Genomic DNA, 26,176 nt, shown 5'->3' with positions numbered 1-26,176 from the left:
TCAAGGAGAAAAAAGCCAAACACTGTGAGTTAATGTGTTTTGACTTCATTTTAAGGTCAAACACCCACAAAATATAACTGTTCTTGCCTTTGTCATGTATATGTAATGTTAGTAACTCAATTAAAATCCAAGACCACTACCGGATTCAATCACCTTTATTAGCCTATCAGTGTTACAGAATATCTAGTTGACTTCTCAGAGGGGATCTATTTTAGTACATCATGTGAAGAATAAAGAGCTATCATTTTAATATCCTCAGAACGAGGCGAGCTGGAAAGTCAATCACTTCACAGACTTAGGAGTAGTGTTCCGAAATGAAATGACTAGGAAGCTGCTACATTTTAAAGCAGGGAAAGAAACATGTTCATTTTGTCTTTTCTGTCTTCCAGCAAATTATATTTTCAATTTAACAGCAACAATGATATCATAAAAAATGTTCTGCTTTTTAAATCTGACCTTCAATCAAATTAAAATAAAGTAAGTAGTATTGGAGTCTTTTAGGAGACAAAGCACTACCTGCATCAGCATAGCGGAGCCTCCTTATCGATAACCAGGTCCCGGTTGGGTATAGCCCTGACCAAAGGGAGGACGGTTACGTGCATAAGGGTTCGGCCCGCTGGGAGGAGGGGTGGTCATGGTACTTCCAGGGGGTGGGGTGAAACCTGGTCTTGGTTGGTAGGCCCCAGGTTGGCTTGGAGCCATTCCAGGTTGTGAGGCAGGGGCCACCGTGTAATTAGCAGGCTGAGACGTTTGGGAAGTGTAAGTTTGTGGAGGGTAAGTGCTGGCCTGGTACTGCTGTGGAGGTTGAGCAGGCAGTTGAGGCTGACCAGAAAAGGCAGGAGCTGGTGCCTGCGAAGGTGGTGGCTGGCCATATCCCTGGAACTGCTGAGGTGGCTGGGGCCCAGGTTGCTGGCTATAGTTTGCTGCTGTAAAGGCAAAATAAAACAACCTATTATGTAAAGTGCTAACTTTAACAAACTTCTAAGTAACCAAGGGGTAGAGTTCATCGTATATTATTTTCAAAACTAAACAGGTAATATTTAAACCTACAACTGCTTCTAGACTATAGAATGCCTTAGGGCAAGAACCTTGTCCCAGCATAATTCCTAGTACAGAACAGGTGCTCAAATGATAAATGCATAACTGTTATACTCTGTACTGGCTAGGAATATCAAAACTGCAAGAGCAGAGCAGTTCTTAACCTGGTTTTGAGGGCGGGCTTCATACTCGTCCAAAATAAAGACAGTTTGCAGAGAATGAATGATTGTAAGTGGAACAAATACTTCTCATTTCACTAGTGAGGGGCTTTAAGGTTGTTTTTATCTATAAAAATTAGGCCACTTAAAAAATACACCCTCAGTACCCATTTTCAAGATCTTTAGAATCATTTCCTTTAGACTTGGTATCTGATACTTTACCTTCATATAATTCAATGATTTAACAGTAACAGCATAACACATAAAAAGCAAACCAATGTCGAAAGTCATTTGTAATTTTTTTTTAAAGAAAAAGTCTGCTTCACTGGAATTAATCTCTCCCATGAAACACACCTGCAGCTACTTGCAATGAAACCTCTCCATTGACTGGAATCCTGTCAGCATTAAACACCAGATACATAAGAAAATTATTAAAATGCAAACAACCCTGTATTTAGATTAAAAATAAGAGGATTGAATAAATTTGAGTAGATTCTGAACTCACCTTGAACCTGGGTTCAAAATTTACTCATGAAAGAAACCTTTTGGACATAATCCATGGACAAAAGCAGACAATGTTACAGAGGAGCGGTCAACAGGGTCAACGATGGCCCAATGCCACGTAACAACCTCTGAGCGAGTCCTGTGGACGAGCTCCACCGCCAGCTAAAACGACTAAGGGGGATCCCCATCTCCAGAGTCAATAAAATTCAAACTAAACCGACTAAGGGGAATCAGAAATGCAAAGATAATAATTTAGAGTGAAGACCCTGACTAAGATCATCAAGAGTGCTCATAATGTTTCTAAATAAATAAAATATAGGAACCATTTTATTTAAGACTGATCAATTTAGGATAAAATTTTGAAAATCTTGAATGACATACAATCTTAACTTTTTTCTATTTTAAGAGAGATTCAGCAGCTATGCTGCCAAGTGTCTACTGAATTCACAACAGAAAATTTGTTTGAACTGCTTCCTTTTAATCCAGGCAACTGAAACTCTTTTTAAAACTGTATCTTGATGCAATCAAATCTTTAAGTATTGCCCAGCAAAAGAAATTACCCGAAAGATGCCATTTCATTAGCAGCAGGCTACTGGTCTTGACCACAGTGCAGCACTCCTTCTACGGTGTCTGTGGAGTCTCCCTCCTACCTCTATGACAGGGAGTCACAGGCCTGCCAAGCCCTGGTTTAGGTTGGAGGATGCCGCATGGTAAGTAGTACCTCACTGTAACATCAGAGATGGGTTCTGGTTCAGCTCTTCCACGTAATGGCTGTGCATCCTTGGACATGTCACAATCATTGACCCAATCAGTCATATGTACCAGACCCTGTTGGCTCATTAAAATGGCCTGCAATGCTTTTTGCTGACCAAAGCTCATCCTATTCCTGGAGCTGTACTGGTATAGTGGGTTACATGCTGGGCTGCTAACCAAAGGGTTTGCAGTCTGAAACCACCAGTCAATCCGCAGGAGAAAGATGAGGCTTTCTACTCCTGTAAAGAGTTACAGTCTCAAAAACTCAGAGGGGCAGTTCTGCTCTGCCCTATGGAGTTCCTGTAAGTCTGAATGTAATTGGTAAACAGTGAGGTGGTGTCCTCCTCCGGACCAAATAGAAAAATCTATGAGAGTGGGGTCCATGTTAAACCTCAGAAGGCTCTCCAACCAATTCTTAAGCACATCTGGTTAGAAACTGCGGGCCACATGCGGCCCACTGAGGACATTTATCCGGCCTGCCAGGTGGTTTTGCCCCATTTGTTTTTAAACTATAGTCCAGCCCTCCAATGGGTCAGAGGGACAGTGAACTGGCCTCCCTGTTTAAAAAGTTTGAGGACCCCCTGGTTTAAACAAAAGGAGAACTAAGCTTAGAGTTGCCTGAATTATTTTAGATAATTTTATTACTTAACACCTTTCCATGTATAAGAAAGTTAAATATTTCAACAGATACTAAGAGTACACTACTGTATATCACAAGAGTTCAAGTGTTACTACACAAAAGGTACGCTGATAACGTGAATGAGAGAGGTTTGCATTTTACAACTACATAGGGGATCATTTGCTCGTTTTCTGTCCACTGAGAAATTTATAGGCTGGCTGACATTTTGCCCACTAAAGAGTTAATCCTTTCTCTGATAATGTACACACCACGAAGAACTAGGAGAAAGAGCTTCCAGTGAATGAGCACTTGAACAGCTCAAAGACCACAAGCCAAGTCCCTGTGACCATCTGCTCACCTGAATACTGAACACCGTACTGCTGTGGAGGCTGAGCTGGGGCCTGCTGCGGCTGCTGAGGGCCATAACCGGCCTGCTGCTGGTACTGTTGATACATCTGACCTAAAACACACAATCGCACACACTCACACTAGTGGCTACCACCTCATAACTACCACCAGAAAAGCAAGTTTTCAAATCTGAACTACCAACAGATAAACACTGAAAACAATTCTGTGTCCAGTAAAAATCGAGTAATAAAATAAAAACAATACCGTTAATGGCTTTGGAATCTTTTCCAAAGCACTACACCGATCAACTGCATCATCTGGACTTGAATTTGTTATCGAACAATAGGACCCTTTGGGTAAGAAAAAATTACATACTATCCTTTTACTTCAGAGCCATCTGTCACCTGCTTGCCCTAACCAAACGTGGCATCGGATAATGCTCAATGGTTCCACGCTGTACTTTTAAATAGCAGACCTGCTAACACTGGAGAGGAAGTCAGTGGACCACGTCTCCTATGGAGAAATGTTCTAAACATTTGCAGCTACAACTTTACAAAAATTAAGATTTACTGCTTCATGTCATTATCTCTACTTTCCAATCATTCTAATGATGGGTTGTTTGAGTTGAAACCAACTCGACAGCTACTGGAGAAGATGCTACTGCCATCATTTGCCAAAGGCGCCTACGGAGGGATGAAGCGTGGCCAGTGGGAGTGTGATGTGCGTCGCACTTCAATGACACCAGATTTCCAAAACCAAGTGAGAGAAAATGTAAACCCAACCACATGCAACACTAAATTTTCATTTTCTTCAAATGTGACTATTTGAAGCACTGTATTTCTTTGAAGTCACATTACTAAACTGCATATTTTCATGCTGCATGTTTTAACGTAAGCTAAAAGTGGGTTTTGGCGAAGCAATTAATGTCAGTCAGGAGAAATTGCAATGCACACCAAGCAATGGTCATCGTGTGCCTCTGGTCCGAGGTAGTACTTGGCTAACGTTTCACTTTGTGTCATCTTTTAAATTTCACTTATTTTGAAAATGAATTTATTTTAAATGAAGCTTTGATACAATAAACTGAGATATTACTAGTAGAATTAAATTCCATTCTTTTGTTAAGTGAATAGGAAACATCTGGTAAAATTACCTTGCCAGCTCTCTTTCTCTCTGCAAACACTAAACACTGCTTTATAAGAGGATGTTACAATAGACAGTTTTTAGTTCACCTGTTTTACCCCTCTCTGCTTCAGTTAAAGTGTGTCCTGTCCTGGAAAGTTGCATCTCAGTACAAGCACAGTGACTAAAGCTGGTGAGGAGCAAAAAAGCCCTAACCCACTGCCATCAAAAGTTACTTCTGACTCAAGAGGCTGAAGCTCCAAGCACAAGGTCACGTGCTAGTTCCTAATGACTAATACTCAACTCAGGAGACAGCGCTGAAAGCTTATCACAAGAGGATAGGCCCATGTTCTAAAAGTTACCAGTTCATTTTAGGCTATGGTAAGTATTTTTCCCCGTCTCCTTAATAGGCACACAACTAGAGCACCACCTGGTGGTTGTTTTTATGTGAAATGGGTAACTGTAATGTGCTCGGGGGCCCCGCAAGCCCCTTCAACACCAGCAGTTACCCTTCTATCAGTCTTAAATACTGAGCTTCCAAGTCATGTATCACTCAGGGTTAAAGGTATTCTCTGAACACCAATAAGTTAGTCCAATACTCAATTTGCAGTGAGAACTTATCGAAACCTAGAGAGACTAAATTACTCAACCTAGGTTCTATTTACTTAGAGAACAGCTTGACTTAAAATACACTGTTTTTTCTATAAATGAAATGCTTTATTGCTAACAGCTCAAAAATATAAAGAGCTATTAATCTTCCCCAGACATGGTGTACTAGTTATCTAGGTACATAAACTTTTCTGTACGTTGATCTCTGTTGAATATTTTTTAATTACAAAAATACACAGCTGGTGGCACTGTGGGCCAAGTGTTGAGACAGCCACAAGTTCAACAGTTCAAACCTACCAGCTGCTCGAGAGAACTGTGAAGCTGTCTGCTCCAACACGGAGTCCCAGAAACCCTGCAGGCAGTCTATCAGGAGTCAGAACTGACCCCAGAGAATGGGTTTAGTTCTGGCTTTTGGTTTGGGGCAGTGGGGCGCTAGCAAAGCATATAAAGCAACCCCCAAGCATAAGCAAAGTGAAGTGTGATGTCCTCGTTCCAATTCCTCTCTCCCCACAAGTCACTACTGACTGGTAAGAATATTTCCTGATTCATGTACCATTTTCACTCACACAAACACTGTAGGTTTGTTTCTCTTTCGACAACTGGAAGCACAGTGACACATTCTACTTATTCTTTTAACCTCAAATTATACCATGTCAGTAAATCAAAAACTTTCAGGGACACTGGCACAAACCTTTTTCCCCACCTGTGCTCTAAGCTCTAGTTTACCTTCCATCTGACCTGCTTGTTGTGTCTGCGCTCCTGTGTATGGTGGCTGTTGTGACTGCACTCCTGGTGGGTGAGCAGCTGAGGAAGAGGAAGCAATGCTGTCAGGCGTTCCCGATCGGTCTTCGGCAGGAGCACTAGGTGGCCCTGGGTGGTGATGAAAAGTCAATTTAGTGTCTGAAATACAATGTGTCATTCCCTTAACAAGCCCGATTAGATAGGCACTCTAAGAAACCCCTTAGTGGCACCGACAGTTAAGCCCTCAACACTACCCAAAAGACTGGCAGTTTGAAGCCACTCTGCGCGCCCCTCGGGAGACAAGCCTGGCCATCTTGCTTTTACAGAACAGTTCTTTCCACACAGGCGTCACTCAACTCAACTGCAATGAACAGCATTCATTTATTTTTGCATTTGCTCCCGCCTTTAAGGAATCTATAGCTACAACTAGAACACTGTGTTCCTGACGCCTAACCTCACCTGCAAAAACCAAGTCCTCCACACAATGCTAACAGCCTACCACCCCCTAAGAAATCCATTTTATCTATCAACCAAAAGTATCCTTCATTCTCTAAAGGGTCTCTACTGCCCATAAATCAAGTTGAATCCAAGTATTTCTCACGGCTGCTCTTCGCACATGTCCAAATTTTGCCCCCTCACCCCACCTACTAATCTGACCTCCCTGTTCTACAATATAGCTAGTTTGTTTCCTCCATCCACTCATCTTCATTCCCTCTACCCCTGTTCCATGTTCACACATTTGAACATAAGTGAAATCCTTAAACCCAGTTATAATTAATTCCACATCTAGCAAGTCTTCTGAGTCAATAAATACTGTATTTCTTACCTTCCATACTTATGATCCTTGCCAATTTGTACCTTCCATTTCTTACCATCTCCCCTTAAACTTTGAGCTCTTTTGAGGATCCCCCTTTGATTCTTTCTGTCTGCCTCACAAGGCCTAGGATCCTAACATACACACTGAAACTCCATTCAGTTGATACCAACTTACAGCAACCGTAACTAGTGTCTGCGACTATCGAGCTTTCCGGGAGTGGACAGCCTCATCTTAATGTCAGCAGCCAAATGCCTACACTATAGTCCACCAGAGAGCCACCGAAAACAACTTCTAGAACAATGAACAACCTGAACGGGGAGAGTCCAGTATAGCAACAGTCAAAATAGGCATTCTAAAGATAATCCAAATGTAAATTTTTAACCTCAACTATTGACACCTCTGTTTGATGGTTCCTGAAGACTTAAATATTATATGGGTAGAATATTAACTCATTGCTCAGTTGCTCTAAAAATGTTTATTTTCATGTATCACTTGATTGGTATCCTTTTTGTATCAAAAACATGTCATACACAAATATTTCTTTAGAATTTCACATTCTCTTTAGTGAGTAATCTCATAAGAATCTCTCAAAGAAAAACAAAACAAACATATCTAATCCTCTAGTTCCTCAACAGCACCTAATAACAAATTAGCCAGTAAACCCTCTCATGGGTAACAATTGAAAATCGGACAAAAAAGTTAACTAAACTCAGTGGATCAATGAAGTCCAGCAAATGTAGGCAGGAACCTGAGGTTTTCCCAACGAATTTGTAATGGGTAAGAATTTCAGCCGAGCCTCTGCAGCTCCATTAGCAGAAACCAGTGTTACTGATTTTACCTGGCACAGCTGGAAATCTGTACATGAGAAAGCTGCAGAAGAAGTGAGACCCAAATCTGAGTGTCCACTGCAGCTCTCCAGCAAAGCACGCCGGGGTCACACCCCCTGTCAGTGTGTACCAAGAGCACGTCAGCGACAAAAGCAGCCACCAGACCTGAAAGCGCTGATCAGAGAGCTCAGCGGCTATGTGACACAGGGTGGACAGGGTAGCCCGAATCCACACAGGTTAATCCTCTCATAGAAAGGATATAACCAATCATCAAAAGAACCCCAAGTCTCTCCAACATATTAACCTCAACATCAAGTTTTCAGCCAAAGGGAAAGTAGGACCCATATAACTCATCAGGGGAAAAGGCTACTATAAATTCTTTCAATTACAGGAAAATTTAACCCTGATGAGTATAAGATTAAGGAATCTCAAACAAAAAATGGATGTGATAACAAGAATCAAAAGGTTAGCTCTAGAGCAAAAAGTACAATAAATGAAATGAAGCACACACTAGAAAGGTCCAAACACAGATGAAAGATGGAAAGAACTAGTGAACCTGAAGAGAAATCCATCTATAACAGAAAAATCACCAACTAGAATAAGAGAAAAATATTGAAGAAAAAAAAATGAACAAATCTCAAAAGACCTGTGGGACACTATCAAGCTCTTTCCCAGCACCATGGGGAAAATGCTGAAAATGACGACCGAAATATAAAAATAACCTATCACAGTATTGATGTTGCTTTAAGGTTAAAAAAAATGCTTGTACCTTCTACACACCCCAGTACCTCAACCACATTTTGGTTTCAATTTCAATTTCTCTTAATTTAAGATCAGAAAAGATAATTCCTACCAAGTGAATATTATCAAAATAATAATTCTAATTTTATTTTGCACAAAACATATCTGAGACCACAAGTGCCTGTCCCTTAAAAGGGAGAGAGCTGTGTGCTGTGGACTGGGAGAGGGGACAAAAAGCCTGCTGGGTGCTGGAAACATCTACATCTTGATCTACTTGATGTTTAGAAAGCTGTACACACTGTAAATAAAAAATTACTACACCAAACAATCAGATTTACAAACATCCCATCTAAGGGACCCTTCATTTAAAGGAGGAACCGAAGGAAACAGAAGTAATGGGATGGGACAGGATGAACAAGAAGGTAGACTAACTAAACCAACGTACCTGAAACCTGATCATCTGTTAAGCCAAATGCTGACATGACATTTTTGTTGATTTCATCTTGGTTTTTCAAGGGATCAAAAGCTGACATACTTGCTGCCATAACTTGAGTTGACTGTTTTCCAGAAGAATCAGAAGCAGCAGATTTTTCTTCTCTACCATCCACAGCATCTAAAAATATGAGGAATAAGAGTACCTGTAATCATTTTACTTATGCACTCCACGTCACTTTGAGGTGTGCCTAGCCCAAGCCACAATCACGTCACGTGCATACAAAAGCTGGAAAATGAGTAGGTTTGCCTTGACAAAGCGGACCAGAAAAAACGGCAATGACCCTCAACAGGGCAGACTGCCTGGCAGTGGCTACCACGAGGAGCTCCAGGGCAGCAATTATGAAGATGGTGCCAGAGCAGATAATGTTCCATCTGCTGTAGGTGGAGGTGCTGAGTCAGACCCAAACCAAGCCCAGCAGATGCAGACTCATCACAGACGGTACTTCACAACGGGGATTCAGGCCGCCCCTCCAAGGAACACAGTCAACAGGATAAGGTTAAGTGCAGGAAAGAAACATCCCCATGACCCTGATCAACAATCAGGTTTGGGACTATAGCCATGAACCCTAGGAGAGACAGGAACAAGAAAAAGCAACACTGACAGTGCCAACCTATTCCAACTGAAGAAGAGTTTAAGGAAAAATAAGATCCACAGGGGAGAGAATAATAAATCAGAACAAAATAAGCACATGGCCCACCATTTTCAGGAATATTGGTGGCAGGTCCTGGTTCTCCAGGGGGTTCCAAGCTATCCAGTAATCGATTCACTTTATTTCGAAGTTCTATCAGTTCTCGACGGAGGTATTTCACCTGGCTTGATTCAAGGGGCCTTGGTTGGCCATTAACTGGAATAAAAGGAGTCATTTGATTAAAATCAGGAGATGTCTTTGAAATACATGTATATGCAGAACGATGCTGTAAGGAAAAATAAGCGTCCTTTAAAAAGGGGAAACAAGATACCTACTGATGGCCCTGAGCACTACCTTCAAGGAAAGGATTACTAATTGCTAAATAACTTACTTCCATCGATGTTTCCAGATGCCAGATCATCCTGGTATACGAGGTTTGTAAGAATTTAGCTATAATGAAACATGATTTAATTATTACTTGATCCAAATGATTTCAGCTGACTGAAAAAAAAATCTGTTCTCCAGTAAGAGACAAAAAAATAGTGACCCAAACCTCTACATGCAAATCCCAAATGATCAAAAACTAAACTAAAATGCTTTCTGCACTGCCATTACACACACAAAGTCTCGAAGTGCCTACTAATGACGGGCATCTATGTGATAAAGGTTTAGAGCGGTTCTTTGATTGTTAAACATGCTCCAAGTGGCAAATTATTAACAGGAGTATACGGTCTACTTCCAGGAGGCAATTCATTCGTATTTTACACACTCCTTTTTTAGGTGTAAGGAAGATGAATGCAATCTTCTACCTACATAAATGACTGATTGTGCTGGCTCCGGCTGTTTTCCCCCCACACGAGACCGGGAAAAGCAGCTCCTCAGATGCTACAGGAGAGGCCTTAGTGTTGCTACACGCTGGCTGGGCATTCACAGGGAGGCCGGGTTTGCTGGCTAACATCAGACAAGACTAAGGCGGCTCCTCAGTCATGTCAGAACTCACAAAAAAACAGGAACATCCCATTACTGACTGCCGCTACGCTATCAATTACAGCTTTAGCCTCATTCCACTTCTCTTGCTTTAATAAGACTTAGTAAGATAGCCAATCAGGTCATATGTGCATAAATGTAAGATACAGTCCAGTAGAGCCTAGATTATTACATTTGGCGGAAATCTGATTGTACCATGTACCTACCACCAAATGATCCTGCATGGGTCTGGTTAAGGGAAGATACAGGTAAGCTTCACCTGTGAACAGGTCACCCTGCAATGCCATAATGCTGCGTATAAAATGAGCCCACTGACAAGCAGGTGGTGCGATCAAAAACCAGGAGTGCAGTGCGTCCTCCAGTCCAGTCACAGTGTCTGGCTTACCCCTGCCTGACCTTTGGACTGAACTGTACCCACCACAGCATGACACATTTCCTCAGACTTCTGTGAGTTCCGTGGGGGCAATGCAACAATTCTCAGAACCCACAGACATGGGGGAGTGAGGGGAAAGGAGCAGACTATCACCTTGCAAGAGTGGGAGTTTTAGGGCTTTCTCAATTTCCAACTTCTTGGGACTAGTTTGGTATTAATTCTTCTACAAGAAATCATCACCACAGAAGACAGCTGTGATACCAGAGAAGCAACGGAGTCGTAGTAAAGGACTGGCAGCAGCAGAACCAAGAAGCACAGAGCCAAGGCGGTGACCCTCCCAGCCTACGGGAGGCTGAGTGCCTTTGGGGCAGGATGCTGGCTTGTGGAGTGGGGTACCTACCGCCAGGCACTTAATTAGGAGAGGAGGCTTGCTGACCCATGGAGCAAAAATTGAGTGCCTTCAGGTCTGAGGTTTATGGAGGCACACCCTTTATTCACTTACTGGCAACCCTAAATGAGCTTTGAAACCCTGCACAAACAGGGCAGAGGGCAATGGGTCACATGGCTGTGAATCCAAAGACCAGAGAGGCCTGCCTGTGAGCACTGCTGAGACGAGCAACTATATGCTGTGCTTTGTATTTGTAACCCGTTCACTTCCTTAATAACCCCCCAAATCGTGAGTACTGTCTGTGAGTTCTGTGGCCATTACATTGACTAGTCTGCTATGGGAGGGGCAGTTGGTGTAGATTTGGGAGGCTGTGGGCGAAGTCTGACCTCAGACTCATAGAAATGGACTTTGAGAAAAGCTAGAGGCTTTAGATTCTTTCTTCCTTGTGAAGCTGGAGATGGTCCGATGCCCGCCCTTCGCTGCTGATTCTTTTGTCAACATTGCTTAGCTCATAATTCTCCAACTTGCTAGATAAGGATTTGACTATAAATGCCCCTCCAAGGACAACTTTAATGTATTCTATAAATCTTGCTATGTAGAAGTCACTATAGTACACTATTTCTAATTTCAAGTTTTTCCCCTTTGACTCGTATTATATAAAACATGTCTTTATCTCAAAGTATGAAAGTTTATGCAATCTTTTTTGTTTTTGTCCAAGGGTGTCTACTGAGGTCACAGAATGTGATCTCTGTACCTCTTTGATATTTACTTAAATGAAATTTACTAAGATAGATGGTCAATTTGAATAAACATTGTATTCACTCCTGATTGTTGTTAAATAAAATCAAAGTGGTTACCTGACTTCAAGTCTTTTCCACGTTTCATTAATTTGAGCCTGAGTGCTGACAACTCTCACTTGATTCTTCCTTTTCTCAATTTCTCTTTATAGACTTCAAAACTGTGTGTCCTCAAGCATTATGTTGGCCTAGTGATTTGTCAATATGAAGTGACTATTACTAAAATTGTTACTTAGAGACTACACTGTTAATAATCAGCTTGTGGGTTTGTCTTTTTTTTTTTTTTAATTTGAAGAACAATCTTTTAGGTATGTCTCTTATAAGCAGCATTATTGTTATTAGGTGCCATGGAGTCGGTTCTGACCCATAGAGACCCTGTGCACAACAGAAGGAAACACCGCACGGTCCTGTGCCATCCTCACAATGTCCTGTGCCCGAGTCCACTGTCACAGCCACTGTGTCAATCCATCTCATTGGGAGTCTTCCTCTTTTTCTCCACCCCTCCACTTTCCCTAGCATGCTTTCTTTCTCCAGGGTAGGTCCGAAGTATGTAAGAGGAAGTGGAGACATCGCTGCCTCTAAGAAGCAATCTAGCCATATTTCTTCCAAGACAGATGTTTGCCCTGTTAGCATTCCACGGTACTTTCACTATTCTTCTCCAGAATAGTAATTCAAATGCACCGATTCTTCTTCATTCAATGTCCAACTTTCACATGCATACAAGGCAACTGAAAATATCATGGCTTGGGTCAGGCGCCCCTTAGTTCTCAAAGTCACATCCTTGCTGTTCATACTCTAAAGAGGTCTTGTGCAGATTTACCAAATGCAATGAATCTTCAGATCTCTTGACTGCTGCTCATGGATCCAGTAAGACAAAGTCCTTGATAGCTTCAACCTTCTCACCGTTTCTCACTGTTACAATTGGTTAATGAGACTTTGTTTTTAACTTTTATTAAACACCAGTTAAAATGTTGTCTTTTAACTAGTGTTTGGTCAGTTTATATGTACTGTGACTACTACATTCGTTATGCCTTCCATTTAATCAAGTTTCTTTTCTTTTAGTGAGCTGAGTAGGTATGCTTGGATTACATTTTCTGATTTACTGGCTATTTCGGTTTTTCACCAGTCATCCTTGCATGTTAAATACCTCAATGAATAAAAACCTTAAGTAAACTTCTCCCCTCCCATCAAGTAATACAAATATTTCTAAAATTTAATTATCACGTGTACCTGTCTTACATATTGTGCTTAGCATTTTAGCCTCAGCTTTTTATATTCCTAAAACTAGCATGTCTATAGTAAATGGTCATGTAATTTTTCACACTACCTCGTATATTTGCTCACAATTGCTTCTTATATCATTCACCTCCCTCCTTCCGTCTGCTTTAATGTCCTGTTTACTAAAGATCCACCTTTAACACTTTATTTCAAGAGGTCTCTATGAGCCTTTGTTTGAAACTGTTATTTCTCCAAAATCTTGAATAGTATAGTAAAGTGAAATGATTTGGTATGTATGGCTCTTCTCCCCATGGTCTTTGTTACTCCCACCAAATGGCTTGGTGGAGCAGCATGGAAATAAGGTGTAGATAGAGGATGAGGATTGGTCAGTTTTGCCAATTCAGTAGGTGTAAGGTGAGTGAGTCACTTCAGAAACAGGAAGAGAGAATCCCATGACTACCCAGAAACAAGAGCCACGAGTGAAAAGCACTGAGATTCCCGAGTAGAGAGGAGGCAAAGGGGCAGAACGAGACCCCGAGACAGAGCAGAGGAGCAGCAGCAGCAGCACCTGAGACACAGTGGTAGACTTCCAAAGCCAAGTGCCCCTGGGCAGGAGGCAGGCTTGCCTTGAGCAGTGTCCTCTGGGCATTTACCAGAGTTAAAGCAGCTTTAGCTCCTATAAACAAGAGCTTTTGTTTGTCATGGGGCCGAGACCCAAAGAGCATGTGGCCAAACACCAGAGAGGTCTGCAAGTATGGCTGAGAAGAGGCCCTGTGGACAAAAAAACTCACCATATCCCCGAGGTTTCTGATCCCGACCTGTAACATGTTAACTTCCCATTAAACTCCCATAACTGTATATACTGTCTGTGGCCATTGCAATGGATTACAAAACCCAGCAGGCATGGGGGCAGTGGGGTGATTGGTGCCCAGAGGGCAGGAAAGCAGTTGGAGGCTAGAGGCGTGTCTGACCTCTGCCCTAGGGCATCAGCTTGTGGCGTGTGATTTGCCTTCCCTTATGTGAAGCCAGAGGAGGTCAGACACTGACCTGTGACATGTGAGTAACTACTGAGTGGTACCTTTTCAGTTGTTTTGTAAATTTAAAGATGTCGTTTTACTGTTCCAGTGTCTTATTAGTCTAATTGCTTTGGGGGTGATCATTCTTATTCTTTTTGTCTCTGGCCACTTTTAAGATTATCTGTGCTTTATACATTCCAGTGATATATTTCACTTAGATGACATGGAAAAAGTCTTCAAATATTTCCAGTTCCCCATCCTTTCCTTCTTTAAACTCTTTTTAGGATTATGCTTTTTCTCACCTTCCTTCATGTTCTTCATTTCTGGTTTCTAATTCTGGGTTTGCATGCTTGCTTCTGTATTTCAGCAGAGTCTCTGCCAGTCGGCAACACTCTGCCTGTGGCTAGTCAGCTTAGCAGCAATGGGTTGAATCTACTCAATCCACTGAGCATTTCAATAATTACATTTCATTTTCAAAGTTGCCATGAATTCATTTTTCAAATATTCTTTGCTCATACTGCCTTATACATTTACCCCTCCTTCTGTCTTTAAAAACTTGTACAGTAGTATGTCTATGAACTAGTTTCCATTTTCTTCTTCTTCCTTACATGAATTGGTTCATGTCTTAGTTTTAACTCGAATTCATCAAGAAAATATTGAGAACCACCTGTATGACTGAATTAAGGATCTACCCCAGGGATATGTTTTTGTCTTTGTTTCTGTTAATAAACTTATAATAGCTGAGGACTTGGGAGTTCTCAAAATATGTAGACATGTTAAATTCTTATCTATGCTATCTAAAGACAAGGGTTATCGATCCCCAAAGATTTTTAAGTTGCTAATAGCCCAGAGTATGACAGTCAAGCTTCCTTGATGTTTCTACCAATGGATTTGTAGAATATTCTTTTAAAAATTGTAACCCAAAGGGTCTAGGACCCAAGGCCTATACTATATTGCTGTAGATTGAATTGTGTTCCCCCAAAACAATGTATTGGAATACATAGTCCTCTTGGGGGCCAGGGCTCTCTTTGCTAGTGTCAATGGGGCTACCTTGGTGGAGGTTGTGTCCCAAACCTAGTAATTCTGAGTAATAAAAGAGCATGTTCCACTCAGAAGTGGGCACACGAAGGGAAAGCAGACAGTGTCTGAACACCAGGAGGCAAATGAGCTAAGTTCAAGATCTCAATGACTGCCAAGTATAAAGCAGAAATAGGTAAGGAATAACCTCCCCTGTAGAGTTAGTTACACACTGAATTCAGACTTCTAGCCTCCTGAACTTCAAAGAAATAAATCTGTTCCTTAAAACCCACCTTTGTATTTGTGTTACAACAGGCCTAGATAATTAAGATACCTAGATACTAATAGCTAAGTCCCTAGATTATACAGTTGAAAAGCCTTGACAGTTGCTATCAACAGCACCCCAAACCTTAGTTTATAGTCCTTTAGGCTTTGGCTTTTAGGCCCATCTACTTTGGGGCCTTGGAATTTCCTCCTTACATCCATGAGAGAGTCAACTTATTTAACTCAAAAATATATTTTGTAATAGTTTGTCAAGCAGCATGTGCTCACTTCTTGGAGGGGCATTTCACGTTACCTAATCTTACAAGGAGTCCTACTGGCGCTGGGGACTAACGATCAGGCTGTCACCATAAGGTCGGCAGTTCAAACCTGCGCAGTAGTTCTACTCTATCCTCTAGGGCAGCTCGGAGTCAAAATGGACTCACTGGCAGTGGACTTGGCTTTTTTAGTGTTAATTAGTCAGGTTCAATGTTATACACACCACCCTACATTCAAGTTGATTCTGACTTGGATCAGCTCTCTATAGCAATGATTCTCAACCTTCCTAATGCCGTGACCCTTTAATACAGTTCCTCATGTTGTGGTGACCCCCCCAACCATAAAATTATTTTCGTTGCTACTTCAAAACTGTCATTTTGCTATTGCTATGAATTGGGCAACCCCTGTGAAAGGGTCATTCAACCCCCAAAGGGGTCACGACCCCCAGGTTTCTGAGATTCATAAATCTTCATGGGACTAGATAACCTCCTCTTTCTCCTGTAGAGTGTCTGGTGAGTTGGAATTCTCAACCTTCAAGTTCGTAGCCCAAGGCTTGCCCTACAGTACACCACCAAGAATTCTTAATATTATACAAAGATATCTTTAATTTTAAAAGTTTTTCAATGTTACTTGCTATTAAAACTTTTTAACTGATTTATCCTTCCTGAATGGGGATTAAATAAACACAAATTAATAGGCCAAGATGACATTTCACTCCAGAGATCATGAAGAGGGAGGGGGTCTCATGAAATTCCCTGGGTTTGGTGCAACATTATTTTTCAATACTAAATGAAATATCCACAAAAAGGCCCATGACTTATTTCTTACACAATCATATGTCTACTTCAACTTTATATTGGCTTTTATCTGGGAAACCTGTCATAGCTAAAAGAAAATCTAAAGGATTAAAGTTGAGTCTTAGATTTTTTAAAACAAAACTATCTCTAATCTTTACCACTCCTTGAAAAATAATGCATAAAGTACAAGTCTGAAAGCATCCAATATCTAAATATCTGGTTGATTCCAACTCAAGGCAACCTTGAAGAACTGCCCCCATGTAATCCTGAGATTGTAAATCTTTACAACAGCAGAAAGCCTCATCTTTCGCTTATGGGACAGCTGGTGGTATGTGAATAGCTGATTTGGGCGTTAGCTGCCCAATGTGTAACCCACTACCCCACCAGGGCTCCATACTGCATCATAAGGAAAAATGATAAATTCTTAGAAACTCAGATTAATAAAAGTAGCTTTAAACCTAAATAAAAGTAGTATTAAACTTACAATCATTTTAAGCCAGGTTTGAAACACAAATGACACAACTTAAGTTCAATTTTCACTGTCATCGAGTCGAACAGGACTAGACACAGATGTGGAATCTAAGATATATTTCATTGTCCAAAATATGAATTGTTAAGTCAATTACGATGATCTGGTGGTGTATGATTGGGTTACAGCATTGGGCTCCTAACTGACAGGGGAGGATTTAGAAACCATGAAACTCTGAGAAGATAAATTCTACCCGTTAGGAGCTACAGTCTTAGAAATCCACAGGGGTCGTTCTCCCCCCATCCTAGAGGGTGGGTATGAGTCCGAATTAACAGCAATAAGTTTAGTTTTTATTTTAAGACTATATTAAAAAAATTATAATGTGGTTAAAAGAAGGCAGTAATATTCTATTAGAGATATGGAAGCTATATCTGTTAAAAACAAAATAATGTTAACACACTCAGTTGTAACAATTAAATTTCTCATTAAAATACACACACACACACAGCCAGAAGCTTAAAATAATTAACTGTTCTCTAATGCAAATTAATTTAAACACTATTTTGGATAAATTATCACTTAATTGTTGTCTTTAAAAGGAAAAATCCAGTCTTAAAAAAAAATAACACAAATTTACTAGAGTGTGGGTCACTTACCAAATAATGTCAGTTTTAGTATCCTACTACACTGAATCGCAAAGGAAAGGTCAGAGCTATCAAAAATTGTGATAAGATCTCCATCTGGAATTAAAGAAAAAATAATTTCATACGTTTATCAGTAATAAACTAGGTCATATGTAAAGTTAAAATCCATAATGCATATCACAGAGCATAATTAGAATCTCACACAAAACTTTTTAAAGGAATCGGGAAAAACCTATCTGAAAAAATGTATCAATTTTCTTTATTGCTCTATAGCAAGATTTCCTCATTAAGAAAGAAATGTAGCTAAGATTAAGTAATTAAATGGCCTTTTATTAATCACCAGGAGGAGCTATTAGCAGTATCAAATCATTGGTTTAGGCTGAAATCTCCCTCCCCCAAATTTTAAGGTATTTTTCAAAAATTTTATTAAAAAGGATTTTAAAGATTCAAAATTCTCATTCCAGTAAAATGAGAGTAAGTTAAAAAGTACTGCTATACAATCAGAGAGAACCCAATTAAGAACATGAAAATGTGAAACTAGGAACAATGTTTCCATCTCTAACGCTCCCCAGAAGAATTCTGGGCTCTTCATTTACACATCAAAACAGCAGTCTTGGCATCCTAGAGACCCAAACCCCTCCCTTTTCAATGTTTTGAGTTTGGGAACAAACAGAAGTCTGAAGAGCCAAGATCAGGGCTGTAAAGATTACAGATAGTTCTACAGGGTGAATGGGGTGAGGTTTCCCAATGAAATTCTCATAGGACAGCCTTTTACCAATGCAAGTTTCCATTTTCTTGAAACTTCCGGATAAGCCCCCATGATCATCCTCTATCCTGTGAGGAAATCTACCAATATTATCCCCCTGGAATCCGCAGTCACCATAACCACTGGAGCTGAACTCTCTGCCTTGAGTATTAGGCCCAGTAGATCTCCTTGGAAGCCACCAGTTTGATGAGACCTCTTTTCTGAAGGTACCCCAGGAAACTACAATTGTATCACAGGGGAAACCTGTCTCTCTAGCCCTCCGCTGATTACAAACACATGTTCAAACATTTAAAAGTAAATAAATCCATGCACATATGACCTTGACCCATAGTAGCATTATTTCTTTTACTTCCCCACAAGTCACTGATACACGTGGAGAAGCCATATGTGACAATAATTCAGAGTTGCAAAAGGATAATGGAGTCTTCCTGGTTACTATCATTTTGATATTAAGAAGAAAATTACCAATTCTTGCCAGACACTGATATGTAGAGAGAGAGCATATTTAAGACTTTGAAATCCTCCAGATCCCAGGGAGAAAGAATAGTATAATTAGCATATCACTTGCATGTCCCCAAAGCTTTCAAAGGGCTAGGGGAAAAACTGTTCTGTATAGACAGTAAGAATAGAAAAGCACTCACTGGCCAGGGGTCAGGACAGGGTACCTTGGCAGACACAGCTGTAAGGGAGGCTCAGAGAGGATGCTGTGCCACACTAACTTTAGACAAAGATATTTGTGAAAGCCATAATTAAGGATCCTAAGCATTATTTCTAGCTTTCTCTGATCAGACCTACCTTTTCTAACACATGTGTCTAGCAACATTCAGCTCTGGGGGATTCTACTTAAACACATGTTAAAGAAAATAAAGTTCATATGTAATAAAAAAAAAACTTCAAGTAGGAGATGGCAAATGCGACCCAATGGACAAATGGTTTTTACATTTGTAAAGGTTGTTTTGTAAAAAAAGATGAGATTGAGATTGCATATGGTCAACAAATATAAAATATTATCTTGCCTTTTCCAGAAAACGTGTCATCCTCTCTTAAACAAAAATAAAGGAGTTAAAAGAAAACCATTTAAACAGTGAAGTCATTTTACTATCTGCTAAATCTGAAGTCAGGAATCCCTCACACTCACTGCCATGTATCCGATGATGCCGACTGACAGCAGCCCTGTAGGGCAAAGCTAAGCAGAACTGCCTGCTGGGTTTCCAAGACAGTAACTCTCTAAAAGAGTAGAAAGCATCCATCCTCTTTCCCCAGAGGAGGAGGAGGAGGAGGAGTTAACAGTTTCAACCTGAAGTCCTTGCAGCCAGCAGTCTAGCACATGATCAGGGCAGCCAGGGCTCCTCCAGGAGGTCCTGGTTGCACAAACGGTTGAGCACTGGACTACTTTGTTAAAAAGTTGAGATGCTGGCAGTTAGAACCAATCCTCCTGCACACAGGGTCACTCTGAGTAGGAATGAATTCACTGACAACAAAAACAAGTTTTCAATGGTTAGCAAAAGCAGCATCACGCCCAAGATGCATTTGTGAGATCTACTGAGGAAATAAGCCTCTGGGGATTTTCCTCTATCCACAATAGAGGGATGGGAAGAAACTGCTTACCAAACAGTGCACTGGGTAGATGACTACAGAAGGTCAAAAAGATAAACCTGACTTGAGCTGATAAAACCTCCTTATTTAATCCCCCTCTGATGTACATTGGGCCTGATCTGTAATTTCTTTGTTTGTTCATATTGGGGTTTATCTCAGATGTATTTGGTCTTTGGGGATGACCCTATTGAATTTTTGTTATGTTTTTCAGTTATGTGAAACCAGGATTGAGGATCTATTGGGACAGCAAGCAGAATGAGAGTTTCTGGGGAGTAAAGGGGTGCTGATGTCAAGCAGTTCAATAAGGAAAAGAATGTTTTGAAACTGCCTGTGGTAGCAAATGTACAATACTGCTTGATGTGATTGAACTATGGAACAATAGGATTATCTGTAGTAGCGCCCAATATTATGGTTAAAAAAAAGAAAAGAAAAGAAAATGTTTGAGTTGTAAAGTGAAGAGAATAATACATCAGTCAAATTAAGGCATGTTAAGGCATGTGTTCGTTAAATCAAAGTCAGAATATTGCAAGGTGGTGCAGTGGTTACAATCCTCAAGGTCAGCAACTGGAAACCACCAGGTGCTCCGCAGAGACAGAGCTTTCTACTCCCATTAACACTTACGTCTCAAACGCAAAGAAGTTCTACCCTGTCCTAAAGGCATCAACTCACAATGGCAGCGAGTCTGAGGTTTTTTCTCTCATTTTTGCTTAATGTGAGTAACTCCTAAAAATTAATTTCTGCTGCTCTTAGATCATACATTACATGAAACAGAAGTCCATCTGTCACTCAGCTTGGCTACATAAATCAGCTATGACTTATGCTCTCATGGTTACAAGTTGGCTGCTCACTGCAAGGTCAGCAGTCTGAAACCACCAGTGGCTCTGCAGGAGAAAGATGGGGTGTTCTAGTCGTCTAAGACAGTGCTTCTCATGGATGCCAGTTTCATAGTCTACTGCACCGGCACTGCACGATGCTCACCTCGCCGACACCACCCCTGGAGACAAAATGAGTGCAGAAGCAAATGTGACGAAAGCGGATAGTGCCTGACTATTAAAGATATAGCGTCTGGGGTCTTAAAGGCTTGAAGGTAAACAAGCGGCCATCTAGCTCAGAAGCAACAAAGCCCACATGGAACAAGCACAGCAGCCTGTGTGATCACAAGGTGTAGAAGGGATCAGGTATCGGCCATCAAAGAACAAAAAAATCTTATCATTGTGAGTGAGGGGGAGTGCGGAGTGGAAACCCAAAGCCCTCTGTAGGCAACTGGACATCATCTTACAGAAGGGTCGCAGGGAGGAGACTTCAGTCAGGGTGCAGTGTAGCAATGTTGAAACATACGACTTTCCTCTAGTTCTTTTTTTTCCCCCCCTCTGGTTCTTAAATGCTTTTTCGCCCCCACTATCATGATCCCAATTCTACCTTGCAAGTCTGGCTAGACCAGAGGATGTACACTGGTACAGATAGGAAATGGAAACACAGGGAATCCAGGACAGATGATCCCTTCAGAGCCAGTGGTGAGAGTGGCCATACTGGGAAGGTGGGGTAGAAAGGGCAAACCGATCACAAGGATCTACATATAACCGTCTCTCCAGGGGGACAGACAACAGAAAAGTGGGTGAAGGGAGATGTCGGACAGTATAAGACATAACAAAATATTAATAATTTATAAATTATCCAGAGTTTGTGAGGGAGGGGGGTTTGTGAGGGGGGGGGAAAATGAAGAGCTAATACCAAGGGCTCAAGTAGAAAGCAAATGTCTTGAGAATGATGATAGCAACAAATGTACAAATGTGCCTTACAATGGATGTATGGATGGATTGTGAAAGGAGTTGTACAAGCCCCCAATAAAATGTTTAAAAACAAAAAAATTATAAGCTGGAAAGTGGCTGCCCAGTCAGGGACTGTATTTCCCAACCACATACATCTCAGCAGTCATATGACATCATCTACAACACTTAATGACTTGGCAAGTAAAAGCTCCCACGATTGTCACATTTTGTCTTTACCCACTACTTGCTGGAGATCACTGCCCAAGATGAGCTTGTAGCTTGTGTGCCATGAAGTGAAGGTAAGAGCTTTGGTCAACCTGGATCCTAGAATGATTTCATGAGAGCTGGAATTTAAAGCAACACTCACAGAGACAGGGTTAAGAGGGAAACCAGGACAGCACAGCATTAGAGATGCTGTGTTAAGGAATCAGAGTGGTATGGATGCCTGAGCCAAATATATTGACATCAACATGTAAAAGGTTGGAAGTAAATTCAGCAATAAGGAACCTGAGCCAATTTCAGCAGATGTCAAACCAAAAATGCAGGTAAAAGAGTAGCAAATACGTTAGTACCCATCATTCCATTGTGTTTGGGTAAATTTTTGTTTTTATGAGGCATGGCTCTGTAAGTCTAGGAACACAACATAGTATAAACATACACACTGTATTACAAGTTCTGAGAATTTCTGCAATATACAAACACATTTACCTTTATTTAAACCAACTTTCCCAAACTTACTTGGTAATGAAATTCTTTCTCATTCAACATCTACTACTAGTTCTCTAACTTGGGAAAACAGAAGCAGCTTGGTTTCATGAGAAAAAATCAAGAGTTATATGGACAAAGGAAAGAAGGGCTTGTAAAATTGTATGTGAAAGCATTTTATCACTTAAAACTCCTTTTTAATAAATCATGTAACTATTTTTAACTTATAAAGGAATTGTAATATCTGCATCAACACCTATTAAATAAAAGTTGACACTTAATTCCTATGGAAAAGAACAGAATAAAAAGGAACCCAATGAAAAGGGTTTAAAAGAACACATCTAATTGTTAGATTGGAAATCTAGTCTTAAGAACACTCTTACCTTCATCTTTATACTTTATTGTAACTTCATCATTACTCAAAAGTTTCCCTCTGAAGACTCGTTGCATCATTAGCACTAATTCATCATATGTAATATCTTCATTATGAATGGGGATTCGCCGAATATCTTCCCCAAGTTGAGCTTTGATGATTAGCTTCCCACTTAGGTCCAACTGTCCATTCATGGTGGACTCCAGGATGCTCTCTATGCACAACTCTAAAGACTGATTAAAAAAAAAATTTGGGCAATTAAAAAAAGCAAAGCAACGAAAGCTTAAATAGCCAGTAATAGAGCACTATTGGGATGGAAGACACCCTGGCCCTCAAAACAGAATCACTCACTGTCCCAAAAAATGGGAGTCAACTTTGTTTTATTATATTAACTCAACCCAACCCATTGCTCTCAAAGCAATCCTGACTCCAAGTGATCCTATAGGACAGAGTAGAACCGTCTCAAAGGGTTTCCAATGCTGTCAGCTCTACAGAAACAGCCTGCCTGCCTCATCTTTCTGAGGGAACAGCTAGAGGGTTCTGACTGCAGACCTTTTGGTTAACAGCCTACTGCTTAACCACTGTACTACCAGGACACCCCTTTTATTATAAGTAAATAACTAATAAAAATATTTTATTAGTCTTTTATAGCTAGAATTTTACTCACCTATTAACTGCAGGCCAGAAATCAGCACTTAGGAGACTTGTAACTGAATAGGGCCTATGGCCAAAGTTCCCCAAGTTTCACCTCCTTCCCTACCTTTCCCCTGCCATCATCACATGCTACAGGCACCCATGTTCTCCCACTCCTGCTTCTCCCTTTGCCTTCAACCTTTCTTTCTGTCATAACTCTCACTTCAATGCAGATCCCTGTTCAATACCACTTCCTCAGAGATCTTCCCTTTCAGTCAAAAATGCTCTTCCTGAGATTTCCAATAAAACTGTCGATTACTGTGCTACACATTTCACAACACCCTCCGACTTGAATACGTGTATGGCTGGAGTACATCTATCAGAAATAAAGGCAAGAATATCATAGGTCGAAAACCAAACCAAATCCACTGCCATCGAGTCAATTCTGACCCACAGCTGCTAAGGACCGAATAGCACACCACAGAGGATTCCCAAGGTTGCAAACCTTCACAGGTGCAGACTGCCACATCTTTCTCCCTCTGTGAAGCTGGTGGGTTTAAACCGCTGAACTTTCCGTTAGCAGGTAAGTTCTTAATTACTGCACTACCAGAGCTCCTAGCCACTAAATACTTAATTGTTACAAACTTTTCTCTTGAAGTTTGCTTTAATCATACTTCAGGCTCTGTATGGTTATTCTGTAATGACTTTGTAATTCTAAATAATAGCTTTGCTTCTACAGTAACCAAAACAGTCACTGTGCAAGAGCAGAGAATAAACTTAGAGCAAGTACTAAATTATCTTTCATCTTTCAAGGCCAATACCATAACAAGCACTACAGGTTTTTTTGTAAGCCTAGCAATGCCTCCCATATAGTTTCCTACACATATTTTCTATGTATGAGTTATTTACAAGGTTATATTACAGGTGCGAAATACTGTTATCTATAAGCAACACGTATTTCTTGAGCATCAACTCTTTATTCCTAAACCAATCATCTCTGACTGTTTGAGATGTCCAACACCAGTTGCTGGCTGCACTCAACAAAAAGCAAGCACTCACAGGTCCCTCCTAAAATGTGCTACTTCATCAGCATCACACTTGAATTTCATACTTCTTTACAACTACTTGTCTCCTAACATATTATATTAACTCTTCAAATACTTAAAGTTCATGGATTCCGCCCCACTCCCCTACCCCACCTCTATCCTTTATATAAATCCCTCAGGCCATTCCTTAAATGAAGGTCTCTTTTGACCTCTTACCAACTAGTTCACCTAATATTTATTAATACCCATTTTTAAAGTGGGTCATTCAATAGTAAAAGCAACACTCCAAGATCTAGGCAGAATACAGTGGGTTTTATTTCATGATCTAGATGTCTAAGTGCAAATATGAATACAGCTAGCTTTTCATCTCCCAATTTTCTTAGGAAAACTCAATTATCTGAAACCTCTCGCCAATACAACCCTTCATCTGCTAACCACCCTGTTCAACCAGGAAACATGTATCCAATAGCTCTGATGTACACTTACTTCACTATTAGCAGGATCTTGGTTTCATTAGCAGCCAAAGAATGGAGACCTTTCAAGAAATCAGTATATTTATTCTCTTATCTACCAGATGTGTAAACCTATACTGTAAATACAGACTAGTGCTTAGCGCTGTTTAGGTGGTATTACTTATTCCTAGCAGCAATTTGAATAGTCCCTGACACGCAGTACCCAAAAAAGCAAAAACAAAACAAAACCAACAACCCTAAAACCCTAATCCACCGCCTATTAACAGAGGACTCTCTTGTCAGAGACTATAAATCTTTTTAGGAGCCAGTAGCCTCATCTTCCCTCCAGGGTGCAGCTGGTGGCTGTAACTGCTAACCTTTGGGCTAGCAATCCAACAGATCCTATAGAACAAAGCAGAACTAACCCAAAGGGTTTCCAGAGCTATAATGTTCACACTCATCAAGTCATTTCCGCTCACAGCAACCCTATAGGACAGAGGAATGCGTGACCCATGACAGAGTGGACAGTATGACGCATGACAGGAGGTATCTAAAGTTTTGTTCTCTAAAAAATGAACAAGGAATGAAAAAGTTCAGATCATGGGATCAAGAAAAGCAAGCTGCAATGTTCTAAATGACACCTTTATACCCCATCTTCCTTGCTTTGCTAGAAGTGACTCACTATATCGGCAATACACTCCAAAATTCCTACATCATATATAACTGATTAATTCGTCATTTTGGCTGGTAAACGGGGTTATCAATGTTCAACTCGAACGGCTCTAAAGCCTTGAGTCATTGTATACACTCAGTGCTGTAGTTATATCTGCATCAACCACACACACTGGCTAGGGATGTTGTCAGACTTGTCAATCAGGTCACAACCTGATGATGGTGCTTCCTGGGTGTGACCTTCTCATAAGGAGGACTGGCCACTGGGAGCTGCGGGAGCCCGGCCATGTTGCCAACCATCTTAGACCCACAGGACTCTGCACCCACTGGCCTGGGACCTTCCTGTGTTCTGTATGATTCCAGGAGGCTGGTGAGTCTAAAACAGGACTTATGCACTAGTATCAAGACTGGGCTGGGATGCTTGCTTGATAGCTCCTTGTTGACATAAAGCTCTTTTTTATACATATTTGAGCGTCACTGGATTTGTTTCTCTAGTCAACCTGGCCTAACACACTAAGAA

At 40.8% G+C, this 26,176-nt stretch overlaps 1 protein-coding gene across 2 annotated transcripts; it reads right to left on the bottom strand.

Annotated features, from left to right (window-relative positions):
- Window positions 1-137: 137 nt before the first annotated feature.
- TFG (trafficking from ER to golgi regulator) lies at window positions 138-23,086 on the bottom strand. 2 transcript variants are annotated; one of them, XM_045286131.1, is made up of 7 exons: window positions 22,864-23,086; window positions 17,657-17,740; window positions 9,468-9,614; window positions 8,720-8,887; window positions 5,875-6,018; window positions 3,431-3,532; window positions 138-926 (listed from the first exon to the last, which is right to left on the bottom strand). In XM_045286131.1, exons 1-7 carry the CDS (start codon window positions 23,045-23,047, stop codon window positions 541-543), a joined length of 1,215 nt encoding a protein of 404 aa, XP_045142066.1. In that variant the 5' UTR covers window positions 23,048-23,086; the 3' UTR covers window positions 138-540. The 2 variants fall into 2 exon arrangements, with proteins under 2 accessions (XP_045142066.1, XP_045142067.1); XM_045286132.1 differs by having other exon boundaries at window positions 5,887-6,018.
- Between the last annotated feature and the right edge of the window lie 3,090 nt (window positions 23,087-26,176).

Source organism: Echinops telfairi, unplaced genomic scaffold (assembly GCF_000313985.2).
Source record: "Echinops telfairi isolate 266 unplaced genomic scaffold, ASM31398v2 ScPeMD7_6;HRSCAF=24_0, whole genome shotgun sequence".
Classification (NCBI taxonomy): domain Eukaryota; kingdom Metazoa; phylum Chordata; class Mammalia; order Afrosoricida; family Tenrecidae; genus Echinops; species Echinops telfairi.
Note: the sequence above shows the minus strand (reverse complement) of the source record. Positions and strands in the feature narration are given on the sequence as shown.